Here is a 13,747-nt window from a genome sequence, read left to right as displayed (position 1 = left end):
GGAGCCGGCGCGGGGGGCGGGGGGGAGGGCGCGAGGCCCAGAATGGCAAGGGGCGGGGCCTCTCGAGGTAGTAATGAATCTGCCCCCTCCCGGGGGAGTGCAGAGGAGCATTAATACATCTACAAGCTAAAGAGGAAACTCTGGCTGGGGCAGTGCGCGGAGCTCCGGCTGTCGGTGGCGAGCGTCAGCGGCCCGAACGGCAGCGCCGGTGGCGGCTACGGCGGCAGCGGCACAACGGGCAAAATACAATAGAGGCAGCAACAGAAGGGAGCCCCGGTGGTCCTCTCTCCCATAAACACACTCCCCTTCACCTTCCCCTCAGCACCGCGCGCGGTGCCGCCCGGTGCCCGAGGCCGCTCGGACTGCTATGTAACCGCGAGACTGCTGGAGGAAGGGGACCGGGGAGAAGAGGCTCGCCCGTGGGAGGCCGTGGGGGCCAAGTTTGCGGCCACTTCTGCACGCGCTTCCCTTAGCCCCCGCTTGCCCCCTCCTGCAGCCCAACTGGCCCGGGTCCCCCTCGCCTCCTCCTCGCGTGCCCAGCAGCCGCGGTTCCCGGCGACCATGGTGACGGTGGAGGAGCTGCGGGAGATGGACTGCAGCGTGCTCAAAAGGCTGATGAACCGGGAAGAGAACGGCGGCGGCGCGGGCGGCAGCGGCAGCCACGGCGCCTTTGGGCTGCTGAGCGGCGGCAAGTGCCTGCTCCTGGACTGCAGACCGTTCCTGGCGCACAGCGCGGGCTACATCCGAGGCTCGGTCAACGTGCGCTGCAACACCATCGTGCGGCGGCGGGCCAAGGGCTCGGTGAGCCTGGAGCAGATCCTGCCCGCGGAGGAGGAGGTGCGCGCCCGCCTGCGCTCCGGCCTCTACTCGGCGGTCATAGTCTACGACGAGCGCAGCCCGCGCGCGGAGAGCCTCCGCGAAGACAGCACCGTGTCGCTGGTAGTGCAGGCGCTGCGCCGCAACGCCGAGCGCACCGACATCTGCCTGCTCAAAGGTAAACTCTGGCGCCGGGGCGCGAGCTGGAGGATAGGTGTCGCGGGGCTTGGCGGCCTGCGCCTTAGTGGGCAAGGGAAGAAGTAAGTGCCTGGAGGGACTCGTGGCTGTGTGGGTACCCACGCACTCCTTTGTGCGTGCTGTTTTGCATGGGTTTGCAAGGTTTTCGTGCGTTTGTGTGCAAGTGCGAGCGCCTGAAGTCCTCAGAGACGGTGAAGGTGCGTTTCCTCTGTCACCTGCAAGTCGGTACTCTTCCTGGAGACTGCATTTATTTACGCTCACTAACCGTCAGGTCTCTTAGGCGTAGTGGCTCCACTGCGTTGCCCACCCATATATAGTCCAGGGAGGTGCTCCCGGTGCTAGTGTGCGGGTGGGGAAGGTCAGGCCTGTCGTTTTGGCGTGCTCGGGCCCTGCACTGAGTCCGACCCCTTGAACCCGAGAGGTGGGGAATACGGTGAAGAAGGGCGAGCGCCGAGGTGGGATCGGCTTGGTAAATGCAGAAAGGAAGGTCGGGTTGCGGACATTGCGTGGAGCTATCTGCTGCCCAACTCCGAGCTCCGCCTGGAAGGTGGCCAACTTCTCCCGCCTCGGGCTAGACCCCAGCTCCGGGAGCGGGGGAGGCGGGGAGGGGCGGGAGGACTGAGTTTCGGGGAACGCGAGACGCGAACGTGCCCCTTAAATTCAGGCCGCGGAGAAGTACGACCTTTTGTTCAGACGGGGTTCTCGACTGTCTTGTTAGCGCGTGCTTGACTTAAGTGAAACCTGGCGAAACTCTTCGGGGACGGGAGTTCTGGTCAAATCTGGAAGTCAGAAACCCCCAAAGGACCGCGTGCTATCTAAGTAACTGGAGGGACGGTGCCCCGGCCGCACCTGCCGGGCCTCGTCGGGTCCCGGTCCCTGACGTTCCTCGGGTGGGAGAGCGGACAGGACGGGGGGTGTGGGTAGGGGCGCCCCTGCCGCGCTGCGCCCCGTCTTCCCACTGCCGCATTCCGCGCATTCTTTCGCCGGCGTCCGGTCCTCGCCTCCGAACCCGAGAGGCGTTTCAGACCCTGGCCTTCAAAGAGCCGCTCCTTTGCCTGCCGGCGTCCTTCGCCTCCTCCCTCTTTTCTTTCCCCTCCGGACCTGCTCGCCCCGGAGGAAGGGAGGTGGTGGAGGGAGGAGGGGCGGAAACCTCTCCCCACCGCCCTTTCCAAAAAGCACAACAAAACTGCTCAGTGCCGCCGAGCCGGGTTCGCCCCTGCCGAACAGCGGGGGGCTTTGTTCTCGGCAGTTGTTTCCTGGCCATTTGACCTGTCAGCTGCTGGGGAAATGCTGCTGTTGACCTTTGGTTGAACTACTAAGGCGATTTTGCTGATATTTCTTTCTCTGTGAGAGCTGCCTTTTGCACCTCCGATCCAGCCTAATCTTCCTTTTTTCTCCCCAAAGCGCTTTAAGAGAAAGTGCCGGGAAGGAGTGGCACCGGAAGGACCGGCGAGCCGGGCTTCTGGGACTCGGCGGCCTCGCCTGCCTGGGGGCCGAGCTGTGCCCGGAGCGCCCGGCAGACGCACGTCCGGCTTCCACCCGTGCCAGTGTGGGGGTCCGGAATGCTGAGCGCGCCTCCCCTCCCCTGCCTGGTGCCGGCGTCCATGGCGACAATGGGAGAAATTTCTCCCGGGAGATAGCCCTTTCGGGTGGCACGGGCTGCACTCCGAGCCGCGCTGCCCTGGATCCCTCCAGATGGAGAGCCCGAGCCTGTGCCTTCCTTCGCGGGCTCGGAAGCCAGGGCTCTTCTCGAGGTGGTGCAGATCCACGTGGAGGCTGGCTGCGTTTTGTTTTGTTTTTCTTCCTGGAAGAAACCCGTAGGGGATCGCCCTAGAGCCGCAGCTCGGTCGGGGACCTTGACCCCTGGGCTTCCGGGCTCCAGGACGCTTAAGCCCCTGGGAGGGAGGCGTGCTTTTAAGGTTTCCTCCGCCCGCTGGTGGCACCTCCCTGGACCCGCAGGGGAGAGCCCAGAGCCAGATCCGTTAGGCTGCTGGGCGCGAGGCTAATGTTAAAGACTGAGTAGGGCAGAAGCCTCTGGGCAAAATGACAGTTCCCTGGTCGTTGGCGAGGTCCCTGGAGGGAGGAAAAGGAGCCATCTAACGGCTCTTTCCTATTGGGCCCTGTACTGCTTCCTGTTGTCTGACCTGAGGTGGTGGGGAGGCCGACCTTCCGCTTCTCAAAGTCGATATCCTTTAGTGCCTGGGCGGCAGGTTGAACTAATGCCTCTTCTGGAACAGGCCAGGGGGAGTAGCCAGGACACTCAGCTGAACAGCTGTGTCTTCTAAGGGAAAGGAGCCTGCTTTGGAAGCAGCCGCCTGAAATTCAGTGGTGGTGGTGGTGGTGAGGGGCTTGTTCTGTAGTGATGGTAGAAGCTGCCAGGTTCACAGGGTCGTATGCTATTAACCTGGCTTCTTTTCATATGTGTGCTAAGCAGAGGAAGTATTAATTTACACCGTTCCTCTTCCTTCCCTTGGCCCTCTAATGAAAAGGCATCCCTAGTGAGTTGAGGGAGAACCGGGAAGTGTCTGCTCCCACACCGCTGGAAGAGGACAGCCATGCCTCCCAAGTTCTAGTGGAGAAGCCAGTAAAATGGAGAAAATGTGGGTTCATAGAAGGGCACTCTGGGGGTGGAGAACTAATGGGAAACTGGGGAGGAAAAGCCCCTTAGATTATCTTTAGTAAATGCCTAAATTGATTCAGTGTTGGGTAATTTGGTTCCCATCGGAGTTGTTCATTTTAATTTCCATCTAATGGGACTTTCTGTATATCTCATTGCACATGTGGTGGGGAATGTGAAAGAAAAGTGGCCAGACCCGACTGTTCTCTGCCAACCTACAGGAACAGAAAAACAGAATATTTTCGGAAGTTATATTATCCTTTCCAGCCAAAGGCTACCTAATTCTACCAACTAATTGTGTTTAATAATCTGAGTTTTCTATTTCTGCCACGTGGACGTGTGTTGGTAGAAATGAGTTAGCTGCAGGTGGTTAACTAATACCACATGCAAGAATTCGTAGTTAAGAGTAAATGTTACTTAATACCAATAAAATGCTGCCTGGCCTTTACATTTCCTAAACGTTATCCCAAGTTTTGCTAAGAACGATAACCTTAAATCACTACACTCTCTGGTCTTTTTGCTAGTAGAAGATTCCCATTGGGGCAAATCTTCCCCCCCCCAACCCCCCAAATTTAAGCTCATTTTATTTAAAGTCCTGTAAGGCATTTTGGGGGAAAGTTTAGAAATTTCAGCTTTTCAGATTTCATTAGAATACACACCTTCTTTGAACTCCCTTTCTTTCCTTGATAGCTCCTCAGATGAGGGTTTTAGACCATGGTCATTAGAGAAGGACAAAAAGGGCATTTTCTTACCCTAATATCTTACTCTTCTCCTGTCTCAAAATCATCTCAGCTCATGACTTTTGTCCGTTTTTTAAGTTCTGATTTAAAAGTTGTCCTGGCCCTGCCTTGAGGCAGTGGGACGATCAATTAGATATCAATTAGATAGCTTCTCCCTCCAGGTTGGGACTCACATACACTGTAGTCCTAAGGCCTGACCCTACAGACTGTGACATTACACTTTCTGTAGGAAACAGCCCCCAAGGCCAATGACAGAGTGGGGGGAGCGCTCAGCCAGCAGCTGAGCTGGGTCTTGTCTCTCTCTGTCTCCATTTCCCTGGTCCATCCTCGTCCCCCAGGAGGTCAGTGGCAGCAGACAGCAAACCCCGGCGGGGGTGAGGGGGATGAGGTTGCACACCTTTTGACCCAAAGAGAAACGGACTGGCCTTTCTTCTTATAAATATGATACAATGCCCGTGCCAGCCAAGGATTGAGAGCATTAGAATTACACACAATGGCAGGCTTTAGAGCTAATCTCTCACCTCTGTTGTCATTCGTTAAAGAATGACCCCGAGCGAAGCAAACTCCTTCGACCTGGATATTTCCAATCAACAAAAGTAACAAAAGACCGGGCGCAGGTATCAATTGAAAGTGCAAACCCTATCACTAGGAAGCCTATCACAGGTCCCTTGGGCTTGTCCTGAGGGCTTATAGGAGAGACGGGCTACACTGGGAACTGAGGGAAGGTGGCTTTTCCAAGGAGCCAAGAAATTCCTTTAAAAAATCAGAACATCTGAAACCAGATAGCCAGTTTCCTTACTGGGAGGCAGTTGCCGCCTAACAAAGGAAGTTTGACAGGAAGAAAAGTTCACTCTCCAGCGGAAGGCAGCACCAGCCAGCTTACTGAATGTAGCAGATAGCCCAGAAGGACTGGGAGGGACCGTGAACCAGCTCCAGCTCCAGGGTGGCATTAAGTGTCAGCCAGCTGGCCCAGGACGCGCAGGTCTGTGTGTGGGGTCCCAGGGTGGGAAGCTCACTTAGGTAAATCTTCAGCACTGCTCAGCGTTTACGTGGGTGCTTACTAAGTTAACACCCGCATCAACGGGAGTTCTCAAAGTCGAATGACCCCAGACTTTCTTGCTGGGCAGCGTTTGGCTCGTACGGATAATGAAGTCCCAGGAGAGCAAGCCCCTGTCTGTGAACGGGTGACATTCTGAGTGTTTGAGAGAGGGTGACTGGAAGAGCGACAGCCATATTAAGATCTGTGACCACTGTCCCCACCAAATGACTGGCTTCCCCATCACAGACCCCACTAAGAGTCCTACTGTGGTGATGTGATCGGCACTGCACCAGCCTGTCCTTTCTAGAGCACTTCTATGCGCACCGTCGCAGCCCTGCATGGACGTGTGGACAGTGGGTCATCCTTTTCAGTAAGCTGTGACAGTTGTCTTGCTTTGTATGAGAAAAAGAGCATGGAGTTCAGCTAGCTATGGATGTGGTTATCCCTCAAAAAAAGTTGGGGGGATATTATATTCCTTTTCTTCCCTCTAGACTCTCACGTTTCAAAATTAAGATGAGAAAATGAGAGCTTTAAGACCAGAAAGTCTATTATTTTTTCTTTAAATTTTTTTTCTTAACGTTTTATTTATTTTTGAGACAGGGAGAGACAGAGCACGAACAGGGGAGGGTCAGAGAGAGGGAGACACAGAATCTGAAACAGGCTTCAGGCTCTGAGCTGTCAGCACAGAGCCTGATGCGGGGCTTGAACTCACGGACCGCGAGATCATGACCTGAGCCGAAGTTGACCGCTCAACCAGGCGCCACCCAGGCGCCCCCAGAAAGTCTATTATTAAGAACATGGGAAAAACAGATCAAAATTAGTCAGAATATCTGTTATGGAATTACATCCAATTGGAGCTACACAAAACAGGCGGAAAGTCATTGGTGTATGTGTCATGAAACTGCATTCAGAAGCTAGAAATGCAGATCTTAGACACCTGCTTTGCAGAGAAGTTTGTGACATTTAGAATCGCAGAGTATCAGAAGTTAAAGATGACAACAGTCTGAAATCCTTGCATCGTGACCCCGTAGGGATACAGATACACCTGAAACCAGAGGCCCATGAACTTCTACCTTCTTTAAATGCAGTGGATTCTAGAAGTTTCTATCCTGTTGTGTTTCCTTAAATAAAGAGTGCTAGTCATGACTCTTTAGTGGCAACCTGTAGTTTGAAAAACACCGGTTAGACGCGGAGATTGGTGAAATGTCACAAGTGTCCAGATCCTTTCTGTTTCTACATGTGTCTTCAATGGGATGAAACCAGCAGTCTGTGCCTCCCCCGGGAGAAGGACCACCAGGAAGGCAGAGATGGGCACACAGCAGGGTCGGCTCCCGGTGGCCAGACTAGCAGGTGGCTTCGAGGCCAGTGGTCTGAACGCTGGCACTGCCCTTACCTGAGGTTGCCCTGTGCCTCAGTTTCCTCATCTGTAAAACTGGGGCCAGTCACCCCTCAAGGACTGCTGCTTGGGAAGAACCTGGCACATAGCATTTCCTCTATCCCTTTTAGTAACGTGGAGCCGATACCCGGCGTGGACGTGCTGGTCTTGTGGAGTGTGGACGTGGGTGGTTCCTCACTTGCAGCCTTCTGTCCCTGCCACCCTGCCTGCCACCCCGCCTGCGTGCTCTGGGGCTGTCCTTCCATGCTGTGCGCAGCCGAGGTCCCAGCCCGGTGCCGCTCTCCACCCGCAGGAAGGAGCTCCTTGGATGCAACTCTTCATGACGGTCAGCCACAGACCCTCCAGAGCTAGCGACAGCTCAGGAGGGAGAATCCCTTCCACGGCTGCCTGCCTGGGACACTTCAGTCCCTCAGGCAAATCTGCTTGGTCACTTGGTTCCTTTCTGCTTGTTCTTTAAAGAGCTGCCAAAGGGAACGGACCTCAGTAATCCTGTTTCGCTCCACTCTAATGCTGCCTTCTCCCGCCCTCTCTGCCCTGTTATGAGAGGCTTGGGGGTGGTGCGGATGACAAATGGCCCCCCTTCAAGCCTGGCCTGGCCCCCCGGGTCACCTCTGTCCCTCCCAGTTGGCTGCTCGCCCCCTGCCTGCCACACCCCTAGGGCATCGGCCAGCTCGGGAGCCTTCTGGGCTGTGGGTGCTGTGCCACCTGCGGGGCTGACTGAGGATCGACCTGGAGGCAGCAAATGTCCCCTATGGGGAAAGGTCCTGGAACTCAGGCAGTGAACTCAGCCCTTCTGCTGTCTAACTACCAGATCTCAAGACTGTGACTGGAAAAATAAGTAAAGCCCAGGAGGAGAGGGCTGTCCAGAGTCTGGGAAATTGCCTGTAATGCTGGAGTCCCCTTGTAAGTGCCAGAAAAGGAAGTCTTCGTTAGGTGCCTCCCCGAGGCCAGGTGCAGAGCACTGGCTGTTCCAATCAGTCCTCAGAGGATGCCAGGTGCGGATGTCTCATCACGCTTTACAAGTGAGGGAGAGGCTCAGAGAGGTTCGATGACAGCCCCAGGCCGCACAGCTTGATGACTTAACCAGGTTGGGATTCAACGCAGGCCTTGTCAGTCTGGTACCCTGTCCCGCACCTTCTCAGCAATGGGAAGGACATTGTGTGTTGACCACTCTGAGGCTCCTCCTACTTCCGCTGCCCTTTGGTGGGGGTGTGCTCCTCCTTGGTGACCTCACAGTCTGGCCCTGGCGCTCCTGTGTCTCCAGCACTCGCTTTCAGGGGGGCACCGCTAGTCTGCCTGTCTGGGTGACAAGCTTTGGGAGCGCACCGCCCATGTCTTCCATAGCTTTGAAAACAGCATATTTGAACAGCTCAAATTACGTAATAAACACAGGAAATCATTTTACTTAAAAGTCTTTAAATCCTATAGAAATACATAGAGTAACAGCTAATGGCTTTGTATATAGGTGTTCAACAATGGTTTGTTGATTGATTCACTTCCCTTTCTGCCTTTCAAAGGGGAACATTTAAGGAAGTTTCCCAGAGTTCTACCTTAGGAACTTGAGCTAAAGACATTTGCTGGAAGAGCCATCTTCCCTCATTATTCACTGCATTTGGGGCAGCAATGTTTGTAGCCTTGTAAAGAAAAGGGGCTGCTAATGGGAAGGAGGGGTGCCCCTGTGCTGAGATGACCATTAAGGCCACCAACGCGCCCGAAGCTGCCAGTACTGGGCCCTCTCTTCCGGGGGAGGCTGGTTATTGTGACTCAGCAGGAGCCGGGCCTATGACCAGAGAGATCCCCATTTATATCCCGAGGGAGGGAATGGAGGGGAACAGAGAGGAAAAAATGTATACCCTGTTCTGTAAGCCTTATGATGTGGCGAAGAAGCATTCCCTTCTTCTGCAAAGCAGAATTTTCTAGGGCTGGGATCTGGGCAAGTGATTGACTAACTGTCACATGTCTGCATGTCGGAAGGTTACCATGAATGTCTCTAGGAACCCGTGACACCATGCCGCTTACACGTCAGGATTTAACGGTGCTAGCTACATTTGGGACTGTTGGTTGAATGGTCGCTTCACAACCTGTAGCCTCTCCTGAATGAATTTGTAATATGTTTCGGGTCCTATGGAAACTGCAAGATAAAAATACAAGCAGGGCCACACAAGGACCGTGGATGCTAAGTTACTCGCAAAGCAAAGTCCCAGAACTGAGAGTAAATCGGATACTGACCAAGCGCTTCTCTTCTAGTGTTTCCTGCCCCTCTCCTGCCTCTCTGCCCTCCGCCAGCCAGCAGGAGCTTTTCGGCTTGGCACTAACACTATTCCAGAGAAGTCGGCCCTTTATCTCTTTTTACTTAAAAGACCTCCCTTCCCCGGAAGACGATCCCACAGATAACCATTCCAGAGCTTAGCAACTCGCAGGTCAGGAAATCCTGCCTTGCCCCAAACCTGTATGTAGCAAGAGGGATTTATATTTAAGCCCGTTTCCTCTTATTTTGGCCCCTTGCTGATGAACAGCTGTTCATGAGGCTGGGCGATTGGCATCTGTTCTGTTGCTGAGATCCAGAAGGGCTGGTGCCAGGGTAAATTTTTTTTTCCTTCTCTCCCACATTGCAGAACCTCTCCAAAGGCAGGACTGGAGGTGGGGGATGACAGACATCTTTGCAGGCCCCAAGGCCCAGCACCAGACTGCCTCGGGGCTCCTGGAAACACACAATGGCTAGTCTTCCACGCTTTGTCATCACCCCAAGAAGCTGCTGTGGAAAGTCCCTTCTGCATATCCCCTGCACGTCGTCCTTTCTGTATCTGCCTCCCAAACCTAAGTCTTGCTCCTAAAACTTGCCTTCCAGCCTTCAGGATGCAGCCCTGGCCAAATGCGGCTCTCTGAAGGGTCCATAGCTGTGATCTCTGGGCCCACAGCGCCACCCGGTGGCCAATGTAGATCCGGCCGTTCCCAGCTTCCAGCCGTTCTCCTCAGTCCAGGAGTCAAATTCAAGTACTTTTCTGGGGTTTTGCCGGCTTCCTTACTCTATTAACACCAACGTCTTTCTCTTTTACAGGTGGCTATGAGAGGTTTTCTTCCGAGTACCCAGAATTCTGTTCCAAAACGAAGGCCCTGGCAACCATCCCACCTGCTGTTCCCCCCAGCACTGCTGAGTCCTTGGACGTGGGCTGTGGCTCCTGTGGAACCCCGCTGCACGACCAGGTATACCCGGGCCCAGAGCCTGGGAGAAAGGGGCAATGGGAGGGGGCGAGGCGGGGGCAAGGGGGCTTATTTTCAGAGTTCTGCTTTTCAGAGGCTTTGGGTCCAGTGCCTCAATTTGGGGAGAATGGAGTGAACCCCAAGTACTGGGGTGCAGTGTTAGGGAGGGTCCATTTGTTCCTTCCTTCCCTCTTATTGCCCTCATTTGGAAACATACAAAGACCTAACTTTCTGACTTTGCCTCTAACTTCACGTGCGGACACGCGGGGCTTGCTGAAGCCAGCGCATGTGGGCTGCTGTGTAGAAAGAGCCAGGCCACCCTGCCGTGTACAAGCCACTTGCAAACGCCCAATGGACATAAATGGTTGGCCAACCCTCCCCCAAGAAAATCGGCTTAAGCTGCTCTGTGTCTTACCAGCCTTTGCACTGAGACGGAGAGGGAGTGGATTCATAGGGTCCAGCAAGTCTGCTGTCAGATCCCAGACCATTTGAGTTGGTCTGACTCCGAAAACGTCACGAATTGCAGCCCCCATTTCCTCATAGATCCCTCCTCTTGTCTGTGAGGCCGAAACAGCATCCGTTTCTAATGTGCCCAAGGAAATAAGTCCCTCGACCCCACAACAGACAGCCTGGCGCTGAGTTAGGTGTAGATTCGTGTCCTAAGTGGTGTGGCAAGGCCGGTGTTGTGTCTGCCACTTTATTTATCGAGGGGGAGGAGGGCTGCTTGAACCGGCAGGTGGGGCCCACGAGGCTTGACCTGTCCTGGCTTTGCCGCTCACAGCAGAGCGGAGCGTAAAGGCTAGAGAAGCCCACCGGGCCTGGTGTCCCGCCAGGAGCCCCAGCAGGCTAAGGGGAGACCCGGAAGGGCTGTGTCCACAGGCGTCCTCCCCTGGGCCTGTGAAAGCCCACCTCGCCCAGGTACCCCCCCGCCCCGCCCTGTCCCAAGCACCCCGGCCATTTTCCTGGGGGCCTTACACTCACGATGTTGGGGGCACTCTGCCCTCTCTTTCTGGCGCAGGGGGGTCCTGTGGAGATCCTTCCCTTCCTCTACCTCGGGAGTGCCTACCACGCTGCCCGGAGGGACATGCTGGACGCGCTGGGGATCACGGCCCTGTTGAATGTCTCCTCCGATTGCCCGAACCACTTTGAAGGCCACTATCAGTACAAGTGCATTCCCGTGGAAGACAACCACAAGGCAGACATCAGCTCCTGGTTCATGGAAGCCATTGAGTACATTGGTAGGTTGGCTCTGGTGGTGCGGTGCAGGGTGCAGGCCGAGTGCGGGAGGTTGTGAGAGAACCACGGGTACTTGCCTGCGGAAGGAGGGACCGAAGGGGCGCGGTCGCCGGGGTGTGCCCGTTTCCCCTGTGCCTCTGAGGAAGGCTCACTGCCTGGATGCTGTGTTGGGTGGGGATAGGAAGAGAGACTCCCCAGCCGGGCCGTTAGCTTATCTAGGCAATAATGTTTTCCGTGCGTGGCTCCAGATGTCTAGATGATAAGGCTTTGGGGATGGGGAGGAAACAAATAAAGGGAGAACTGGGCCAGTGTTTTTGTTCCTGCACATGGAAATCCTTGAAGGTATGTTGGGATTTAACCGGCTTTACCATGCATTTTTCCCAAGCTTAGTGCATTTGTTTGGATCAGTCTCAAAAAAAATAGCCCAGAATGGGTGGAAGGAATCCTAGAGTCCTTTGTGGTGGGCTTCCTCCTCCCCCTCCTCGGCCGCCAACGTTATTCCTGGACCGGGAGTGCCCCTCCCCCAACACTCTTCCCCGCCCCTCCTTCCCCCCCCCCCCTTGGCGCCTCCCGCACCTGCCATCTGGTGGAGCCTGGGGACCGCGCGCGGGGCACTAACCGCGTGGCGCTCTCTGCCCCAGATGCCGTGAAGGACTGCCGCGGCCGGGTGCTGGTGCACTGCCAGGCGGGCATCTCGCGCTCGGCCACCATCTGCCTGGCCTACCTGATGATGAAGAAGCGGGTGAGGCTGGAGGAGGCCTTCGAGTTCGTCAAGCAGCGGCGGAGCATCATCTCGCCCAACTTCAGCTTCATGGGGCAGCTGCTGCAGTTCGAGTCCCAGGTGCTGGCCACGTCCTGCGCCGTGGAGGCCGCCAGCCCCTCGGGGCCCCTGCGGGAGCGGGGCAAGGCCACCCCCACCCCCACCTCGCAGTTTGTCTTCAGCTTCCCGGTGTCGGTGGGCGTGCACTCGGCCCCCAGCAGCCTGCCCTACCTGCACAGCCCCATCACCACGTCCCCCAGCTGCTAGGGCCGCTCGGAGCCCCCCACCCCCACCCCGCGAGCCCGCCGGCCCCGCGGGGACTGACCAGCGTGGGGAGCAGGTGGCCAAGCTCCTCCCCCTTTGCTCCTCCTGGGCCAGCCTGGGGCCAGCTAGAATGGCAATAAGGACTTCGAATACACCTACTACGAGCAAACAAAACACTCCAACCTAGAGCAATAACGGCTGCGGCTGCCTCAGCGGGCAGAGAAGACCTTGGTTTGGTTTGTGTGTCTGTTACTTTTCAGATAGGAATTTCTTACCTCATTTTTTTAAGCGGTAAGGCTTGAAGTTAGGAAACCCACAGATCCTGGCAAATGTGCCCACCCAGTTTTGTTAAGGTGGGGGGGGAGGCGGGTGGGAGTGGGAAAGGGACAAAAAGAAAACAAGTTTGCCAGAAGTGCCTGGTTCTGTGTGCTTCGTCCTTTTTTTGTTCTTGTAACAGGTTTTTTTTTTTTTTTTTTGGTTGTTTTTGTTTTTTGGTCGATGTTTTGTTTGTGTTCTTTGATGAAATCTTATAGGACGTGGTTTTCCTTTTGAAGTCACCAACAGGTGAATAATTATGCTTCGTAATAAATAAAAGTATTTATTAAGAACTTCCTCAGAGTATGTAAGTACAAGGAGTCTAGTGACAGTGAATTTTGGATGTGTTTCTGTCGATGTCCCGCAGCGGAGCACGATAGCGTGCAAATGTCGAAGCAGTTAGAAGGGAAATGGCATCTCCCAGGTGTGGACAAGGTGGCGGGATAGACACCTGGGATTGGTTGCCACTGAGAAGCAGGCAGGGTGGGGTGGCAGGTGGCAGGAAGGTGAGGACTGCTGTTTGATGACTTTTGAGGCTGGTTCCTGGGTACATGGAACACTAAAGTGGCTTTACATCCCGACAGTACAGTCTTTTCTTTCCGAGGATCGGTGATCCAGTTGGCGGGAGCATGTTCTCACAGACCTGCCTGAGGACTTGCAAATCATCGGTGATAAATGCCTTGTTGTATAAGGTGCTCCTGAAAAATTGGGCGCAGTGGAGATTTTCCTCCAGGGAATCGCTGGGCCGGGCCATTGAGGAACCCAGCTAACTAGAGCCAGACGTGATGTGAATCCTGTGAGAGTAGAAGTACGCCAACAAATTCTTGCCTTCTTAAAATTCCCCGGCTTAGGTGAATATTTTTTAAAGGCCCTTATTTGAATAAAAAGAGGGGAATGGACACCATGTTTCAGGTCTAGGATGGAAAAGTGTGTGTGAGGAGCTGGGCAGACCCTTTGCTTGGGAGCTGGCTGCTGGGCTCCTGGAATGGGCACCGGGGGTGCTCAGGTGCCATTTTGGAATCCATTCTTGGGATAATGCCATTTGAAGGGGCCTTTCCAAACGGAGGTAAGGCTTTTTGAGGGAGAAGGATGTTGTGTGTGGGTTGGGCTTGGGGGGAGGGAGGAGGGAAGCTACATGTTACTTCAATTGTAGTAGTGTGGAACA

The 13,747-nt window shown here is 55.0% G+C and overlaps 1 protein-coding gene across 1 annotated transcript; it reads left to right on the top strand.

Moving 5' to 3' along the window:
• Positions 1 to 96: 96 nt before the first annotated feature.
• On the top strand, positions 97 to 12,893 carry DUSP4 (dual specificity phosphatase 4). Its single transcript, XM_045455775.1, has 4 exons — positions 97 to 994; positions 9,865 to 10,010; positions 11,026 to 11,245; positions 11,885 to 12,893. The coding sequence occupies exons 1-4, from the start codon at positions 562 to 564 to the stop codon at positions 12,268 to 12,270; spliced, it is 1,185 nt and encodes a 394-aa protein (XP_045311731.1). The 5' UTR covers positions 97 to 561; the 3' UTR covers positions 12,271 to 12,893.
• The last annotated feature ends 854 nt before the right edge of the window (positions 12,894 to 13,747 follow it).

The sequence above is a fragment of the Leopardus geoffroyi genome, chromosome B1 (genome assembly GCF_018350155.1).
Source record: "Leopardus geoffroyi isolate Oge1 chromosome B1, O.geoffroyi_Oge1_pat1.0, whole genome shotgun sequence".
In the NCBI taxonomy this organism is placed as follows: domain Eukaryota; kingdom Metazoa; phylum Chordata; class Mammalia; order Carnivora; family Felidae; genus Leopardus; species Leopardus geoffroyi.
Note: the sequence above shows the minus strand (reverse complement) of the source record. Positions and strands in the feature narration are given on the sequence as shown.

What these genes read in the sequence shown, in the direction of transcription:
- DUSP4 (XM_045455775.1), top strand. Translation starts at nt 562, where the DNA reads ATGGTGACGGTGGAGGAGCTGCGGGAGATGGACTGCAGCGTGCTCAAA. An exon ending in CGACATCTGCCTGCTCAAAG is followed by an intron (nt 995 to 9,864) that starts GTAAACTCTGGC and finishes TCTCTTTTACAG; the next exon opens with GTGGCTATGAGAGGTTTTCT. An exon ending in GAACCCCGCTGCACGACCAG is followed by an intron (nt 10,011 to 11,025) that starts GTATACCCGGGC and finishes TTTCTGGCGCAG; the next exon opens with GGGGGTCCTGTGGAGATCCT.